The sequence below is a fragment of the Grammomys surdaster genome, unplaced genomic scaffold, assembly GCF_004785775.1.
Source record: "Grammomys surdaster isolate TR1022 unplaced genomic scaffold, NIH_TR_1.0 126051, whole genome shotgun sequence".
NCBI classification, from domain to species: domain Eukaryota; kingdom Metazoa; phylum Chordata; class Mammalia; order Rodentia; family Muridae; genus Grammomys; species Grammomys surdaster.
The window spans coordinates 3,032,336-3,053,160 of NW_021620862.1; the positions used below are offsets into that span (position 1 = coordinate 3,032,336).

A 20,825-nucleotide genomic window follows, 5' to 3' on the forward strand; every position below is an offset into this window, starting at 1 on the left:
TCCTTTGTTTGAATTAGCTTCCTATTTAATTCATCTTCAAGTGCCTGCTCAAACTCTCCCTTACAAAGCAGCAAGCAGATGCTCAGTTTGTTGATGAAAAAATAATGTTAGGATCAGAGTTTAAAACATGATCTGCCCCCACCCCTAGTCATACTCAGAGCTTGAGCCAAAGTGGAAATTTGAACCATTTCTTTCACAAGTGTCCCTTCAATGAAGTATTATTTCCTTAATTATTTATATAATTTATTATTATAATAAAGCTCTAAAAATAAAAATTTAAATGGACTCATGGTAGGATCTAAGGTAATACTCTTGAAAATTAGGTATTCAACTACTACTTTACCTGCAAGACTCAAGTACCAACAAGTACTTAGTTATGCAAGTAAAAATTACAGATGTCAACTGCTATTTATCTTCTGGAGAAGCTGTCAGTCACTAAATAGGATCTCTCTCCACAAGTACACATTTTATTTCACCCTCTGCCAGTGGAAGTGTTAGAGCAGATGTTGGCAGACTGTGACATACAGTATGTCTTTAAAACTTGTTGGGGTGTGAAATTTTGTAAGGTCAAAAAATGCTGAATTTTGATCAGCAGATAGAGATTTTTCTGTTCTTTTATAAATTATTTCAGACAAACGAATAGAATTGATGGTAAAATGGAAATTTCTTTAGCAGGACACGACAACTGTTTAAAAGGTAATTTCTACCACATTAATAAGCAAATGTTCACCCACAATTCCTTTAGCCTGAAATATGTTTTAAATTAATTTAAAAACCAAAAACATACTATTCTTGTTGTCAAAGTGATTAAATAATTTCTTACTTGCCATAGCCACTAGTATATAATGAACATGTTTTGATAGAGAAAAGGCTTTTTTTCTTAATACACACATATACATGCACATATATGCATTTATAACATATAATGATAGGAAGCTTTCATTTAAAAAATAAGAGTTCACTACACAAGAGAGCAAAGATATGAATGCGAAGGGTTTTAAAATTAGTTCCCAAGGAAGTTCTCATAGAAGTATTCATCAAAATATGTTCCACATAAATTTTTTTGATAAAATTTTAGAAAAATAGTATCCTTCTTCAATTATTTGTAATTCCATCATCTTTTACCTTTATTTTAAAAACTGGAAATAAAGTTTGAAATTCTTTTGTGGTAAAGTGAATTCTGTAATACTTAAGAAATGTTTTCTTTTCTGGATCTTTTGGTTATTTAATTATGCTCACAAATTTAAGTTCTCCCATCTTTTTCTATCATATCTAACATATATCATCCAACTAAAATAGAGTAAAGGAGGTCATCTAATTAAAAACTTTAACACTGTAGACTAGACTGTACCTAGTTCTTCTTCTATATGCCAATTTGAACTTGAAACTGCTTTAGTTCTGGATAAACACAGGAAAATCCTTTAATTGAATCAGTAGGTATAAACCATTTAAAAGCTTGGTCAAACATGAAAATAAAAATAATCATTGTTATTATCATCATGGACATCTTTCAATTAAAAAATTCAATGACAACAAGATTTCTAAATAAACTATCAACATTTTGTTAGATATACTAAAAAATATGAATATAACTAAAAATATAAAATAACCCCAGGAAATGATTTCTAATAAAAAACATTTCTATAATAAGCTAAACAACAAAACAATGACAGGGAATTCTGTGAAGTAATGCAGAAAGTAAGATAACATCTTACAACCCAGATCATAGGTCCTTTTTTACATCTTATATAAAAAAAACTTAAGTTGCATAGATGAGCAACTATATTTATTACATTCAACTCTAAATACAGAAAACAGCAAACTATATTGCACTGCATAAGATTATAAGTCCCTGTCATAAGGAGTTGACATTTCTTACAGAGTTTATCATTTCTTTCCATTAAATGTAAACAAACTTTTGCACTGGTTTCTAAAGATCCATAAACAAACCTGCCACATACCATCATGCAGATAAGTGGACCCAAGGTGAACTAACAATTGTCATTGACTTACTTGCCACTGAGAAGTTGTTGAGGGGATAGGGTAAGTCCACATCTTGGGGTTTCTCCTTATAACCTATGAATGAGCCATCTGTCTTCAAAAGGAAGTATCTTGGCCTCCAATTTTTTATATATTCTCCTACATGGAAAGAGCACACATGTTAATGCCAAAAATGAAGTAATATTTAAGGAAAAAATAATGGTTTAACACATCCGGTAACACTGACCACCAAAATTTTAATGAGGTAATTTTCTTTTAACTTGAATTACCAAAGAAAATAAGTCTATAATTAAGATTTAATAAACCCTAGACATTTTGTTTTTAATGTTTTCATACTTTGGTTATTCATTTGGATTGTTATTCCTTCAGAGAATCATTCTTCTGAATATACATTTCGTTCAGTTTTTTACTTTATCAGTTGGCTGTTAAAGCATATTTTCAGCCATTTTAGAATGCCCTAGTAATTTCATAAGTAGTATTTACGAACTGCAGGAAAAACAGATCATAAGCAGAGTGTGAAATACATGTTCCACTTTCATGACCACTAATATGCCTTTTTGGCTTTTGGTTTTCAAACAAGGAGAAAGAAGTCAATTCCTTTTCCTTTTTAAGACAAGGTCTTCCAGGTTTGCCTCAAACTCACTCTTCTTGCCTTAGCCTCCAGGGTAGGATTATTACAGGATGTATTTCCTTGTCAATCTTGACCTTAGCTTCCTCTTTCTAGGAAAATAACCTTTCACACAATGCTGTGACCAAGTCATAAAATTGAAAGAACATGAGTTAATAAAGCTCAAAACCACATCAAAGTTACATATGGAAACCAGTTCAGCACAATACAGTTACAGGGCATGACTAACCGTATATAAATGTACATTTTACTAGATTTACATATGAGCTCCACCTATCTACCAAAATATCCCATTTGAAACAGCAGAGCCTTAATAGCTCAATGGCAAACCAGACATAGCGGCATATTTCCCCAGCAAGTTGGGAGGAGCTAAGGTGGGAGGAGTAAAAAGAGGAAGCGGAAGGAGAGGAAGAGGAGGAGCTAGGGAGGAGGCAGAGATGTCGGAGCAATGAGGAACCACATGTATCAGGAGCAGCCATGGGTAACAACTTATATCTAGGTTAGTTAATCGGTTAAAACACTTCTAATTGTGTGGGTGTCTTGTTATTTGAGCATTACCAAATATATAAAGCTATTAGATAATCTTTTGACATTAGAGTCTCGTTTCTACTGGGTACCACGAGGATGGCAGCTGGTCTGGGCTCAGCCCAACCTTGTGGAAACAGCATGGAAGAGTGGCAGAGCCATCTCCCACACTGTCTTCTCATGGGTGGCAGGGCTGGTGTCTCTGGCCGCCTGAGCATCCCAGCAGTGAGAACACGCTGCTGCTCATGACCTCAGGCCTAGCCTAGTTGGGATGATGACTGGCTGATTAATCAGAAACCAGGTTGGGAGCTGCCATTTAAAATATTACCACAAGTGGCGACGACTTCACTAGAAATTTAAGTCTATTTCACCTGAGAGTAAAAGTTGTATTTTTTTTTAAAAAAAAAAAAAGAAAGTGAGTGAGTAAGCTCTGAGATAAGTCACATGACTCCTAGTGCGGGAACTTTGAACTAAAACCTACTTGTCCCCTGCTGTGAGGAAATGCAGGTTGTTTTTTGTTAAGAAAAGAAGGAAGTGGCCAGTCAGTGGAGGCGCATGCCTTTAATCCAGCACTTGGGAGACAGAGGCAGGTGGATTTCTGAGTTTGAGGCCAGCCTGGTCTACAGAGTGAGTTCCAGGACAGCCAGGACTATACTGAGAAACCCTGTCTAGAAAAACAAAAACAAAACAAAACAAAACAAAAAGAAAGAAAAGAAGAAAGTAGCTTACTTCTAGCACAGAGAGATTTGAACTGTGAATTAAAATTGAGATTATTTGTTTTTACGATAGATTTAGAAACAGTTTTGTCTGATTCACGTGGGAATCTCGCCTGTGGTTCAGAACAAAGATAGGTAGAGAAAATCTGTCTGTGGCTCTGTGCCTAGACAGGCATACATTATTAGCTTCTCTGAGTCAAGACAGCCAAATAAATAAGCCTCCATTGTGGAGCAGTTACTGATTTAAGTATAAAGTTACAATATAGGGATTATTTGCTTTTAGGAAAGATTTATAAACAGATTTGTCCGAATCACGTGGGGATTTTAGCCTATGGTTTGGAACTTAGAGAAAATTGTCACTGACTCTAGAGTAGAGAGTGCAGTGTACAACTGGAGGCTGCTCTGGAGTACAAAGGCAAACAGATAGATGGTATAAATGAAGAACTGTTCTAGGCAGAGGGCTGAACAGAAAGATAGTGTAAATCAGGTGTATTCAGAAGATATAAAGTTATATTGCCTCACAGGAGACTCGGGTTCTATTTAACATGGGCCTCACGGGAATACTGGGTTCATTTCCTGCTTGGCAAAATAGGAAAGGCCTAAGAATAGGCACGTGCAGTATTTTAGTTATTAAATTGATTTTATTTTCAAGCTGGGTGTGATTTTCAGTTTTGTGGTTATATTTTTCCTCTGGGAAAGAGGTCAAGATAAAGGTTTTTCTGGTTAGTGGCTCAAGGAAATTCTGTTTTGGGGAAAAGGTTTTCTCCAAGTGTTTTCAGAAGAGATGATTAAGGTATTTCTACCTCCCAGAATTAGATGGATTAGTCATGACAGAGGTAGGCTTCCAGAAGACTAGATTCCAGAATTCAAACAAAAAATTATCTTGATACTAAGATTTGTTTTGAGAATTGTATATTGCAGAATACACAGCCTTGATGTATCTACTCATCAAGCAAGCTGAGCAGACCTGCTCGAACCTCTGATGTCCTGGAATTTCAGCTGGACGCAGTGAAGACACAGATGTCAGAGGCTTATCAATTTACCCTTCCCCCCGCCCCTCTTCTAATATCTCAACGTCCAAATTCAGCTTGAAGAAGTTAATGAAGAGTTGGTGCCCCTATTCCCTGGGCTTAGGGACTGAGGTGGTTAATATTGGGCTGTCCTTCTAGGGAAAAGTAAGGTTTTATTGGAACGGGGAAGAACAGTTAGAATTGATTACATAGCCATAGCCTATCTGGTAGAAGCCTGTATAACTGTTATTAAGCTGAAGTTAAAATTTCTTAAATGGTACAAAATTTATTTTGATTTCAAGTTCGAGGGTTTCATTGGTATATTTTCTTCTATTAAGTTAAAACTGGTGGGTACAAGGCTTAGACCCAGTCCTTTAACTTTTTTAACTGACCTGAAATCATTAGCCTGTGAGTTAAGGGCCAATAACAAATTCATGGCTCTGAGTTGATTGTTAGGGTATTTTCCAGATTTTAATTAGAAATAGCTGAGAAAGAGTTAATGGACAATAGTCCAGATTGCTTTACATAGGTAGTTGGTTTTCAAAAATGTCAGAAGTTCACAGAATTGACGTTACAAATATTTCTGTATAAATGTTCATTCTGATTAGAGACCTGTCTGCTCCTGACAGCTTCCCTGTCTTGGATTCTAAGAAGAAACTGAGCATCTTTGGAGTTACTCCAGTTGTGGTGAGACAGCCATTAGGCAAAAATTGCCTCTTTTCATCTACAGACAATATACTCTCCAGAAAAAGGACACACTTGTGGAATAGTCAACTGATTATATCTGCCAAGACAGAGTGATCAGCCCTTAAAAATTCTGCATTACTAGGTCTGTCAGATGATCCTGGTCCAGAAGGCTGAAGACCAGATGCTCCAATGTTTTGAAGTAAAGGATTGTCCAGGTAATCAGCAGTCTCTATAAATTGGCTAAGTTTTCGAAGCTATGCTTTGTGCTTCCCATATCTTCAGTTAATTTAGTCATTCTGGATTTCTGATGGGATTGAAGACTTGTGGTCTCATAGCCAACCAAGGCTATTTACTTTGAGAGAACAGATTTGAGAGGATGATTTTCAGATGGCATTCATTCTGAAGCCAGGACACAAGCCAGGTTCAGAACTAAGTCTTTTAGTTAGGAGAGATGACAGAGGTTCTGTTTAGTTGACAAAATGATGGACTGGGTATTAGGTCTATCTTGTACCTTACTGATACAAATTGGTATAGTTGTACTCTATTTGTATTTTGAGAGAAAGATTTTTTGCAACAGGAAGGTTAATATGTAATGGCATATTTTTCCTGCAAATTGGGAGGAGCTAAGGTGGGAAGAGTAAGTAGAGGAAGAGGAGGAGTAAGGAAAGGAAAAGGAGAAGGAAGAGGAACAGCTAGAGGAGAAGACTGGAGAGAGGGGAACATGGAAACAGATGTACGCATGTTTCTAGCAATCAAAGGTAACTGATTATCTAGGTTGGGTATTGGGTTACACCTCTGATTGTGTGGACATCTTGTTATTGAGCATTACCAAACATATAAAGCCTTTGGATAACTTTTAAACATTAGAGTCTTATTTCTACCGCCCCGCTTCATTGGCAGGATGGTCTAAGATCAACACAGCCTTGTGAAGACAGCATGGAAGATCGGCAGAGCCATCTCCCACACTGGCTTCTCGTGGGTGGCAGGCCCAGTGCCGATCTGGCTGCCTCAGCTAGAAGCTTGAGCCTGTGTCCTGAGCTGCAGCAGCAGTGAGGCAGTGGTGAGAACACACTGCCGCTACTTGTGACCTCAGGCCTAGCCTAGTTGGAAACATGGCGGCTCCATAACAAAAAACTAGATCAGGTGCCATCATTTAAAATATTATCACAACAAGTTCACATCTGTTTTCTCAACACTAGAGGAGACTGAAGTAGGAGCATCACCATGAATACCAGCCCATGCTGAGCGACAAATCAAGACGTGGGGGTGGAGGTCTATGGAGTAAGTGTTTCAGCAAGGGAGGAAGGAAGGAGAAGGGTGGAAGAGAAAGAGGAAAAAGCTGAAAGGGAAGAGGAAACCATGTGGTTATCTGGTCTCCTACTATTAGTAAGTGCTGAATCTCAAAACTACAAAAATCTGAAACGTTTACATTTGATACAAAGCAGCTTGTTCTTTTGACCAAGTTTAAACCTAGCACTTGACTTCTACCATGCCTTATGCTACCAGTAGTAAGTCAGAACAAACTTCTCGACCTGCCAGCCTTACCTAACTGGCCCATTACTGCTTTACATCAAGCCTATGCTAATGTTCTCAATTATTTTCCCCATACATTCACCACAGCTTCTACTAACACATCAACTCCAGGTTACTCTTATCTGTGTGCTTACTCCATTATTTTTCCAATCTTTCTGCTCTAATGTATTTTTACACTAACACAACTTGATGGGCATGTGGAGCATTCCTTAAATCCCGACACTCGGGAGACAGAGACAGATGGATAGAGCTCTCTGAGTTCAAGATCAATTTGGTCTACAGAATGAACTCTAGCCCAACCAAGGCTACAAAGTAAAATACTGTCTCAGAAAACAAAGAAAACCAAAAAAAGCAAACTCATTGCATTTAATGTAACATATACATTAACATATATGTATCATGTTTATATATATGAGATATATATGTATTTGTATGTGTATACACACACACACACACACACACACACACACACACACATATCGCTTCTACCTGAGCAGCATGGTAGCATGTATCCCTAGCACTAGGAAGGCAAAGGCAAGGGACTACAAGTTAAGGCCACACCCCGACCTTTTAGTAAAACATCAGCAGCACTGTACAGCATTCCTACCAACATCTAAACACAAATAGCTGGACTTCCTTTTCTGTTAATACACTCAGTTTATTAGAGTATATTGCTCTGGTTGAAATGTAAGAAGAGAATAAAACTCAAGTGGTGACTGAAGAAGGGAAGCCTTTTCAAACAGCTGTTAGTTTATTCAGATTGCATCTTGAATAACTCTTGTATACTGTACACAGTTTAAAAATATGTATTAGTCATACAGATACTGATTAAACAGTTCAACTTTCACAGTTAAAACAGTTTACATAGTTATATTTGTTATCACTAATCAATTTCATTTTTTAAAAAAAACTCAAGTACTGAAAAAGTTTTAAAGCTCATGATAGCAGACATGTTTTCCAAAATTCTACTCTTTGCCCTTGGAGCTCATTTTTTATTATCTCAGCAACTACTGTCATGCTTTGTTGGCTTGCAGTGATATACTCTACTTATTGCCTATCACTTGATATTCATAGTAAATAAAGGAAGGATTTAAGCATATAGGTAGATAAATATTGACATACATATACCTGATGCCTTCTCTACTTTTACTAAAAAAAAAAAAAAATTCATCCTTAGGAATCACATATTTACTTAAGTTCACAGTTCCTATTCAGCACCAAAAAGTTGTTCCTGTGTTGACTGTCCTTATTATTTGATCCTTCCCTATTTAATTATGCATTCCTATATAATTTTATAATTGTTAGGTGTCAATATCTAATCAATGATGTAGCATTTAGGTTCCAAAGGCTGTTGTTAACAAGAACAGATGTATACTGATACAGTAAATGTCAGTCAAGATGAACAGCATTAATAATTTCATAATTATAACAAAGATAAAATGAAACAAATTCATTTGAAAAATATAAAGACAAAATCATAAATTAGAATCATTTCTTCTCATGTAAAATCAAACTGAACACATTCATTCAGAAAATGTTATTGTAAAAGCAAAAGCAAAATTTGATTTCAAAACCTAATTTTCCTTTATCATCTTAAGTATTTACATGTTCAGAAAATAGTGAATAAAAATTATGACCTTAGAGCTGTCAGAAGTTCTGTGAAAATGAGTCTATTATATATCCCTTAAGAAAAATGTACAACAACCACACAGGTATAAAATTATTTCCACGAAAGAAAAAAAATGAGAAACAGAAAACTTCTTTTCCACTAAATGAAAAATTAGCAGTATTCTTGAATATATTTTTAATAATTTTGAACTGATTAATTTATTCAGCGATTGAGCTGGCCACCACACTAAAGTTGAGTGTCAAATTTTCAATCAAGATTTCTAATTTGCTTTCTGTTTTCTTGTCATTTTTCATCTACAACATAAATGAAGTTGCAGTATATTAATTAATTAATTCATTCATTCATTCATTCAGTCAGTCAGTCAGTCACTCACTCACTCACTCACTCACTTGAAGGTGCTGGGGACACAAATTGTAACCCCTTCCCCACCACCCAAAATAAAAAAAAGCAAACCTCTAACTTCATGGAGCTTTTTCCAATATTCCACCAGAGTTCAGATAGATGTGCCTAACTAGCATCTGGAGAAAGGTACTAAATATTTTCAGCAGGCAAAAGCAGAGAACAGAGGGCAAAGAACCTCTTTTTTATAGGATTCTACAAAAATTCTGAAGAAAAAAAATATTTTAGCATGGTGTGCTGGACTTATTAAATATACCTTTTCTATTTCCACAAATGGAATGAATGCATTTGCGTCTGAAGAATGATCCTTACATAAGACATAAAGGCTGCAAGTGAGAGAATAACAAAAAGGGCAGTGTCTGTTGTTGTTTCACTAGGCCCAATAGAGAGGAAAACTTTCCTAGCCTGCAACTATATGAAACATTAGTTTTTCATGACTCCCTGGGATGGCAATGAGGACAGTGAAGAACAAGTACTACTCAGGTAGAACTGTCTCTATAGCCTAAGGAGTCCTAAATGGGCCTTTTCCAAGCAATCATGAAAAATTATGTAAATAGTTATGCCACTAATGAAATAATTCCAGCAAGGAGAGCTCAAGAAAAGAACATGTCATAAGGCTGTTCTATGAAGTAGAAACAGAAAATCTTAGATTTTACGAGCCTATATGCCTAGAATAACAACAACAAAAATTCATGTAATTAATCATTAAGATAAACTACTAACAACAAGCCATAATGCTTTTAGCTGTGATGCAATGTGTTCGTGTTCATGTGCATGCATATGCACATGCATATGAACTGAGTAAGAAGAATAGCTTTAGGATCTGTCTCTGCATCCCAAATTCTGGGATTTCAGGTCTGAACCTCTGCACCCAGCTCTTGACATGGGTACTGAGGATCTGATCTCAAGTCCTTATACTTGTGCATCAAGCACTGTAGAGACTAAGCCATTTCCCAGCCCCCATAATCCTATTTTTTAAAGGTAGTTCTTGCGTCTAAGCTAATATTAAACTTCAAGAATCACTGTAGAAACAATTGGATAAAGACACCAGCACAACCTTTTCCTAACTTAACAACTGTAACTTGTGCTTCTACTTCTTCCTTACCCTCTTCGATGAGAGGTATACACACTTTAAAATCTAGTGTTTCCAGTATGAGTCGTTAGACTTTGCCTATCGTCAGAGGTGTTATCAGTTGTATGTCCTTAGGCAATGCTGTCACTATGCAAACATTACTGAATACATCTAGATCATACAGCCACCACATACCTAGTCCCCTTGCCTGTGTGTAGTGTACATGTATAACCTATTGCTCCTAGGGTTACAATGAACAAAATAAGATTAAGTCAAGACCAAGAAGAAATGATGTAATAAAAAGCCAGGATAAATAAACACAAGTTACTAGTGTCTAAACTAAGTGCAATATCTTACTGTGTACATTTTTTAATTAAGTAGAAGTGACCCTAGTGATTGAAAGCACAGTATAAAAAATATGTAAGCCAATATCCATCAAATCATTATCAAGTACTAATCATTATATAATTATGGCATAGTTTTGCACAACTACCTCCAAAGGTTTTTTTACATTAAAAATCACCACAACCACATAAGTAATGAATTTTACTATGACTACATAATTTTTCATCTCTATAATCAATATTATGGGACCACCATTCCATGTATGGTCTTTTAGTTTCCCAGAAAGGATTCTAGCATTTTGGAGTAATGTAATTACTAAATGATAGACTTTCAAAAGAGGTATAAATCTCAATCTCTGGAACTTGTTAATATTACCTTTTTCTATAGAAGAGAAAGAGTGTCATCTAATTTTGCAAGAGAGGCAAGGAGGTTACAGATTTTTAAAGCAGCTTTTCCTAGGTTATCCAGGTATCCCCCATATAAATTTAAAATACACTTTGAATAACAGATTTGACAGAAGAGTAAACATGACACGAAGAAAGGAAGCAGGTGACTATAGAAACAATGGCAGAAGATTCAGTACAAACTAAAAAAAAAAAAAAACAAACCTTGATCTACCATAAATAATAATAATGAACAGATTACCTCCAAAAGCTTTTGAAGGAAGAGTAACCTTGCTCATGACTGTTTTCCTCTGTTGTGGCTGTCATGATTGTGATAGAAATATTTGTTGTTATAAGGCATCATTGTAGTTGTTGTTTAATATACCCACCCTAAGAAATGAAAAAGTTTTTATATGTACTATCATCAAAGACTTGTTTATTTAAAGATTCATTTATTTATTTTATGTATGTGAGTACACTGTCACTGTCTTCAGACACACCAGAAGAAGGTACTGGATCCCATTATAGATGGTTGTGAGCCACTATGTAGTTGCTGGGAATTACTCAGGACATCTGGAAGAGCAGTCAGTGCTCTTAACCACTGAGCCATCTCTCTAGCTCCCAAAGATTTGTTTATATAACAACCACAAAAATAAATCTAATGAGCCATTATCATTTTAGCATGAGATACAGCTTACTCAGTCAATTTCTTGTAAATGCAAACAAAAAAGTCAAACCATTTTTATAAGCAGCAGAGAATCCATTTGTGAACTGTAGGTCTGTAAGAAATGTTTTTGTTTTAACAGTTCTGAGCTCTACTAGGTTATGATAATTCTACAGTTGGGGTCTTGGCCAACTTTCTTTTTAATTAATAATTCATTTCCTATATTACAACAAATAATCCCAATGGTTTTGAGGAGATTCCCATTATTAAAAAAATGGGCACAAATGATAATTTTGTTTTGGCTAAAGCCTAAAATTTTTCACAGCCTATTCAAATGGATTATATTGGGGGGAAAAGTGATAAGACATTTAAGTCTGGGTCTCCTGAAGTTGTTCATCGAGTGACAAATTACATTGTTTAATGTCTTCATTTTAAAATCAGTCTTCATATATAAGCTTTATTCTATTATTCATTAGTACTTCATTAAGAATCATCACTGTAGTTTTTAAAACTTTCTGATGAAGACACCAGAAAGTACCATAGTAAGAATTAGGGGTCTATATGTCTAGACCAAAAACAGATGAAATGTTCCAGCAGTCTCTGATATGTATTTGATTGGATATGTCCACATTTATTCAGATAGCTAACTAGACAATATGCATAAACATAACTCAGGCTTCTGCTCCTAAAGGTGAACTGGGGTGTTAAATATCCCTTCTGTCTTAAGGTTAGGTTTTATGGAAGAAACTTTATCTATAAAAAAAAGAGATAAAGTTAGAAGCAAGATTAAAGATAAACCAGTGGGAAACACTGCATTCATACTCATAAACTAGAGACCTACCCTCAACGTTTCATGCTAACATGGGCTAGGCTAAAAATATATAATAATAACAATTAGGTAAAATAAATTTGGCCTTATTAAAACAGATGCAACCGAATTCAACTGATTTGATTAATTATAGCATTAATTTTCACAAATCTCATAAATCAATCATTTAGAATTCAATTATAAAAATCTTATTAAAAATATGCTCCTTATAGCATGGGGTAGGACATGAGATTAGATTCTTATTTCCCCATAGAAAATTGAAGACCCTAATTTGTAATAGTAAATAAACTTAAATTATTAAAATATAAGCATGATATTACCGTTTAAGTTACCAGTGGTGACTTCTACTTGATGTGTTACAGAACTAAAAGCTAACCAAACTTCACAAACTAGGCTTGAGGGATTTTTTGAAAAAAAAAATATATGTGTGTGTGTGTGTGTGTGTGTGTGTGTGTGTGTATACATATGTATACATACACACACACACACACACACACACACACACTCTACTTCTTAATTCCCTCAGTGGCCAGACATGGTGGCACACACCTGCAATTAACACTCTGGAGGCTGAGGCAGGATTGTGTGTTTGATGCCATCCTGAGTTAAATTACCCTGTACTGTGATGGCTTGGTGCCTCTTTGAGGCACACACTTTATATGTAAAGCATGATTATGGCACTGCTTAACTAAAAGAACTTACCCTCATCCACATCTCAACTAGGAAATGAGAATTATCATAGTACAAATTATGTAGGGACATAATATAGCAGCTCTTAAGATTCTGCTTGGCAAATATTAGGCACTAGATTTTGTTATTAAATGGAACTATTGCTAATTAATACAATTTATAATCAGCCTTGTACTTATCCAGAAATATTCATATAATTAGAGAACAATAAATGTGTATTATAAATCAAAAAACAGTCTTTTAAGCTGGAGAGGTCTATAAAACTTTTCTTTTTAATATTTATTTTTATTATTTTAGTACATATGTGGAGAGGACATGTGCATAGTTAGTGCAGGTACCTCCAGGGTCTAGAAGAGGGTTTAGGGTCCCTGGAGCTAGAAACAGAAAATTGTGAACAGCATGACATGGGTTCTGGAAACCAAGCTTGAGTCCTCTGAAGCGCAGTGCACGTTTTTTACCACAGAGTAGTTCTCACCAGCCTGGAAATACTTTTTTTGACTAAAGAAATGGAAACACTATGCAATATCTAAATACAGCATTAGTTCAAATCATACTCTTTAAGACAAGGATAAAGGATCAGAAAAGTAAAGAGACGTCTCAGAGCTTTTAGAATTTCTTTTCCTTTTCTGATGGGATTTCCTTGTACTGTCCAGGTTCACCTTGAACTAAGCTCAAGCAATCCTCTAGGCCTTAGCCTCCCAAGGACTGGTCACATCTTACCTAGTTTTATGAAAAATTTTTATGAATTTAAAAATTTCTAGGAGCTGAGGAGATGGTTTGGCAGGCAAAAGCACTTGTTTTGGAAGCCTGACCATCAGAGTTAGATCCTAGACCCCTCAAAATCACCAGCCTGTGATCCCAGTATGGGCAAGGCAAAGACAGGAAATCTCTGGAATGATACAGCTAAACTAGTAGAATGTTCAGGCTCTGGGTTCAAGCGAAAAATCCTGGCTCAGTATATAAGGTGGAGAGTAATACATGAAGACACCTTTGCCTCCATACTCATATGCACACAAATATATGTTCACCTATATACATGTGTGCTCATTCTCATACTTGTTCATGCACATGCATACACACACACACACACACACACACACACAATTCTAATAGATGCCTTTAGACACTAAGAAAAAAACTAGCACATTTCATGAAACTTAAATATTTCAACAAACTATCTCCAGCAGTACTCTAAAAGAAAGTCTTCATGGACTTTATTTTTTAACCTCAGACCCCCCCCCAAAAAAATTTAATGTCACCATCTGCATAAAAATCTATTTAACTTCATGATTCACATTACATTTAGTTGTTTATTTATTGACAAGCACAAACTAAATTTAAACACATGAACTTCTTAAAAGAATAAAGTAAATATTTTTCCATCAGTGGATTTCATAAGCAAATATAATCCCCACAAACAAAAACATACCTTGTAATGCAACAATATGTGATATAGCTTAAGTATCTTAAAACCAAATATTATATAAGAAAGTACATGATAATAAATATAACACAATATCTGCAGTGTTTAAGCCTGCCTGTTGTAGTTTTATATAAAGGCATCAAATAACCTATATATGGAACCCTGTTCATGTCTCTCTGGGAGAAGAAACATGCTGATCATTGAAATTATCATTATTGTTTTGTAGATATTTAAAAATAATCTTAGTAATTTTATTTCATGTTCTTCACAGCATAGTAAAGTTTTGTACTACTTTTTAAATGTACAAGGTCTATATGAAATAACTTTAAAGTAAAAATAATTTTTGCATATTGTCCTTATTAAAATATATTATTACTTAAATCTAAAGAATATAGTTTATAACTCAGAGAATAGTAAATTATTCCATTAAGAGCGATGCTCAGTAAGGCATTCTCATGTTTATTCAACATATTTAATAAAAGATAATGATGATCCAAAAGAAATTAAAAAGGTTTTGGTTTTTATTTTAATATACAGCTTAAAACTTTAATAAACTTATCTCCATATAGAAATATATATGTCTGCATTGTGACATCCATGTAAGTACATGCACACTCATACATATGTATAATTTATTTTTACAGATTTTGCAGATTTTAATGTTTAGATTGTCACTTCCTTTTCACTGAGTCACTTGAATACGTTATTTCTTTATCCTTCAGTAAATTAAACATGCTAAATTCTTTTGTGATCTCTACCAATGCCCCTGAACAACTCTCATCAAATGGTTCTAAATATGTGTTAGTCTGAATAAACTAAAAACAAAATAAATCAAAACAAAAAATAGATTTCTCTACAAAACACACCAAAGACAATATAGACTCCAGGTCACTCATTCTAAATAATCAATGAAGACCACACATCAAAGAGTATGCCGTGAAAACATGTTTTTAGAATTTAGGATAAAGATGTATGATAGATTGAATCAGTAAAAAATATGTAGTGTTGTAAGGCTGAAGGGATGGTTCAGTGGTTAAGAGTACTGACTGCTCTTCCAGAGAAACCCAGGTTCAGATCCCAACACCTGTGTAGTACCTTACAACTATCCTTAACTCCAGTTTCAGATTTAATGCCCTCTTTTGACCTCTGTACTTGTGACAGACAAACATACATGCAGACCAAAAACACAGAAAATGAAAATAATGTCTTAAAAAGTTTTAAATAATTTAGTGTTGAAATACATACAAGTACTTAAAATGTAAATGGATTATGCAGGTATAGTCCAACCCTCATAAAATGTTAAGTCTAGTAATGAAGTGGAAGTTTCTGGATATTTCAAGTAATACAGACTCACATGCTGTTTTGTTGATAGAGTCTCATACCGTGAGGTCGACTCATGTGGTGTACTGCTGAGGCAAGACTCATGGGAGGACATGTGATGTTTGGAGAAAGTATAGATAGGACACAACAGATACAATGCGGCAGAGACCTGGCAGTTTCTGTCAGATTGTGCTACCACTGCTGATTCCTGTTTGCTATCCTGACATTACTGAACTGGACAGCTAGTGTCCTGACTAACAGACTGAAATCACTCCAAGGAACTACTTCTAAATAGGTCCATATCCCCTTGTCCTATTTACCATCTTTTCTCCCCTACCTTTGGACAGTGGGCTAGAAGGGGGGGTGACCAAGGATTTTAGAACCCTTATTAAAAGTAAGTTTTAAGAAATCTAAGCCTCCTACATAGGAAAAAATGTTAGGAATGAAATATAGAATCTAAAGAGGTGAGAAAAGTGTAAGGATCTATGAAGCTGAACTCTGACACACATCTGGAGTCTCAGATAGTCAGGAGGCTGAAGAAAGAGGATTCCTTGAATCCAGAAGCTTGAAATCAACTTGGACATAATAGTTTAGGATACAGACATACCCCAAATCAAGTTTTCTAAAAAAAAAAAAAAAAAAAAAAAACAAAATCTTTACTCACTTCTGATGAAGAAAGGTTATATCATTTTCCTTCACTGATTCCTTCAAATAAGTCCTTACCTTCTCCTTTAACTAATCAGGGCTAAACTATGATAGCTATGCAGGGTCTTTAACCACATTAAGTAACAGCAACATCTCTGACTCTCTGACATTTCCAAATATCTATACATATGCCTAGAGAAAAGGGTCGTTGATACTACTTGTTGTCTGTGGCAAATTCACTATACCACCTTTCAACATTTTAACATTCTGTTGCTGCTCTGCAGATTCTAAAATGAGGAGGCACTGCCTGCTCTCTCCTCTTTAAGAGGTTGGTCTACTCCTGGACTGGACAATATTACCACTGCAACTGGTGACATAGAAGTTTTTTACAATTTTGGTGAACCTGCATTGTACTTTCAAGATGTCTGAAAAGCTTTCCAGATGTACCCAGAGTTCTCTGCTTTTCCATATGTTCCTTCATGATTATTTTGAGAAATATAATCAAGAAATTCTCCTTCCACTGCATAATGCATGAACTTGTCATTTTTATATTAAGTATAGTTTTCATGTCTACTCCCTAAGGAAGGTTAAAATCCATGTTTTGCTTTGAAGCTAAAACAATTTTTAAAAATCTATGCACCAAATAGTGAAAAGCAGTGTTTCTAATCCTGTGGGTTGTGACCCTTTGGTGTAAGGATGAACAACGCTTTCACATGGGTCTCCTAAGACCATCAGAAAACACAGACACTTATGATTTATAACAGTAACAAAATTACAGTTATAAAGTAGCAATAAAAATAATTTTACGGTTGGGGGGGTCACCACAACATGCAGAACTATAGTAAAGGCTGCATTACTGGAATGCTGAGAGCCACTGCTGTAAGATGTTAGAAGATCTATTTTAACTTCTCTAAGTAAGTGCTTTATCTAAATTTTATTTAAAATGTTCCATAATCTTAACAATTACCAAATTACTTTAAGCATTCTGGTATTTGTTTAATGATACTCAGCAACCTGGTTAATTAAACCCTGACACCTATGGATGTAAGGCAACCTTACACCAAGAAATAATACATTTGATCATTCTCTTAAACAAAACATCCTAAGAGTATTATAGTATCAAATTTTATTGAGAAAATCAAGGGGGAGTGGAGAACACTCAACGCTGCACATAATCTAGCCAACAGAAAATAGCATCCTGGCAATTTAATGAAGAATAAACCATGAGATTAGTTTACATAGAAGAATATATGTTGTGGAGAATTACTCAATCTGTACTAAGCTTCCTGCTGGGTTAAATGTGAGCTAAATTATTATTTTGCTTTCACTTACGCCCTTGTACACTGTGAAAACAGAGCTTTCTTTTTCTACATCATTGCAAAAACTCTCCATTTCTACACCATACCTCATTTAAATATGAAGTCATTTCTACACTATTTTAATAATGTGGAAATGTTAAAAGTACTGCAAATACAGAGGAAAGCAGATCTCTGTGAGTTTGAGGCCAGCCTGGAATACATAGTGAGTTCCAGGACAGCCAGGGCTATGAGGAGAGACTTTACCTCAAAACAACACAATGAAAAGAAATCTGCAAAGAAATTGACTTATTTAAACATATAGTTTCATTAGAAAAAAATTAGCATCCATAGTATAAACATTTTCTATTTTTAGCACATCATACTCAATATATATTTAAATCTAAGTAGTATCTTATATATAATTTTAGTAAATAGCCTTAAAAAAACAAATATGAAACAATGTAACATAATGCAAATCTGTTTGCCATGTCTGTTCAACATCTAGAAGAGATCAGGCTAAGAAATAACTATTAATTAAATAAGTACACAACTTATCACTATTCTGCCACACGCATGGCAGAAAAACTTAGGATATCTCAGTATAAAACAAACCTGGGATTACTCCATACTGCCCTTTTGGTCTCTACTGCGCAAGTATGACACAACTGTAGAGCTCACTAATCAGGAGGCCTGTGCTGGGGGTTGGGAGGACAGGGTGGAATGTCAAGTAGTTCAACCTGCTGTCATTTCACATCTGCTTATAAAACTAGTGGGAAGAATAGCACTTTATCATATATCTTTGCCTAAACATCTCTCCAATGATCAACTTCTAGTTATGTGGGACCCTGAAAAGAACATATCGTCGAACCCATGACATCTATCATTTTAAGAGTAAATTCATGCCCTTCGAAATTCTTGTTTTCCTTAAACAGTAATTTAAGATGTTCATTGTTCAGGTTACAAGAAAATCCGACTTTGCTTAAAAATTCTCAGCTAAGCTCTGTGTTCAGGTTTCACCCCAAAGGATCCTGTCAAATGAGGGGCAAGCATTGTAATATCCTCACTGCAGAGACAGCCACCAGGAAACTGAGCCACAGAGGAAAGCCAGTAGAGGACACAGATGATACTTGAATAGACAGCTACACAAACAACATGCTTTTATCATCCTGCTCACAGTGGTTGTGAACCCAACTGTCCAGATTCAAGTGACAGTTATGCCACGTATTACACTAAGTGTGGTAGTGACAAAATGGGCATATCACTCTTTTCATGCCATGGCTCCCTCTTCTGTAAAACGGAAACAGCAGTAATAGAAAAATAATTAATATTTATAACACACACAAAACATCTGCTCACAGAATTATATAATTGTTTGCTAAGAAACTAAAATGTCTTATGGTATAAAAAAGAAAACCAATGCAAAAGACTTACGAGAGGGAAGGATATGAAGATACATGATAGTCATGTCTTTAATTATTTTTTAAAGGCAAATAAAATAAATTTAGGGACTAGGACGATAGTTGACAAAGTTTATGCCACAGAAGCATGAAAATCTAGGTTCAATCTCCAAAGCTGGGCATGATGTTCATGATGGTATTCCCAGCACTTGGGAAGCAGAAACAAGTGATCCCTGGGGCTGGCTCACAGACTAGCCAGTCTAGCTGATCATGTGTGCTCCCAATGAGTTACTCCTACCTCAAAAATTAACAAGATGGAGAGTGAAGGACAAAGATGCCTGACATCGACCTCTGGCCTCCACATATTCACGCAACACCATACATGAAACATGAAACAACTTCAGTTTCATTATTTACTGTATTTGGTCCTGTTTTTATCCACATTTTTCACTAACAATGATCTTGATTTAAAAAATAATAGGTGCCAATACTATCATAGAAATCCTTTATTAATTCAATATTACATGACCCTGGAAAGGCAATAAGTTGGATTTATTATCAAACATTTCATTTCTTTCTAATCTCATTAAAAGTAATACACACAGATGCAACTCACAGGCCACATGAAGCACATGAAGAAGGAAGACCAAGTGGGGGTGATTTGGTCCTTCTTACAAGGAGCAACAAAATACTCAAGGGAGCAAATATGGAGACAAAGTGAGGGACAGAAACTGAAGGAGGGGCCGTCTGAAGACCATTCCACCTGAGTATCCATCCCATGTGCAGTCACCAAAGGTAGATGCTGATGTGGAAGTCAGGAAGTGCATACTGTTAAGAGCCTGATATAGATGTCTCCTCAGAGGTCTTCAAGAGTCTGACATATTCAGAGGCAGATGCTCACAACTAGCCATTGAACTGATCATGGGGTTCCCAATGGAGGAGTTAGAGTGAAGGTCATTGGAGCTGACAAGGTTTGTGGCCCCATGAGGAGAGCAACAATACCAACCAACCACAGCTCCCAGGGTCTAAACCACCAGCCTGGGAGCACTTAGGGAGGAATCCAGGGCTTCAGCTGAAGAGTAGAGGGCCCTGCTGGGCATAGGTGGAAGAAGAGATCCTTGACCTCATGAAGGCTGGATGCCCCAGGGGGTGGGAATTTTGAGGGTGGGGAGGTGGGAGTGGGGGGGTTAGATAGGGGTTACATCCGCAGAGAAGAAGGAGGAGGGGTGAGGGGATAGGGGGTTCCTGGGTGGGTGGGGGATGGGGTAAGGGGACAACATATGAAATGTAAATGAAACATCCAATAAAAAAAACAAATTTTTCAAGGAAAAAAAAAGTACAAAGAAAAGGCTACACCTCATTCCTTTGATATTACTCCTTTCCTGTGCTTCCTCTTTTATGATACAATTTGATCTCACTATGAATTCTGAAACACATTAAACTACATATTATACTTGGCTTTTAAAAGTACTTGGAAAAAAGTACATTTTTAACTGCTGATATTTTATATATTATATATATTATTTTATATATATATATATATTATTTTTATCTCAAATTTATATGATTAAAATTTTAAATAGGTTTGTATTTTTAATTGAAAGGGAAATATGATTCCATTTCAGTGATC

The 20,825-nt window shown here is 35.6% G+C and overlaps 1 protein-coding gene across 4 annotated transcripts in view; it reads right to left on the reverse strand.

The window, feature by feature from the left end:
- Akt3 (AKT serine/threonine kinase 3) overlaps positions 1–20,825 on the reverse strand; it is a 242,803-nt gene that overhangs the window by 113,695 nt on the left and 108,283 nt on the right. For all 4 annotated transcript variants that reach the window (XM_028755300.1, XM_028755298.1, XM_028755299.1 and 1 more), the window contains one exon: positions 2,014–2,139. In XM_028755300.1, coding sequence (XP_028611133.1) covers positions 2,014–2,139 — 126 coding nt within the window. The remainder of the gene's footprint in view (positions 1–2,013; positions 2,140–20,825) is intronic.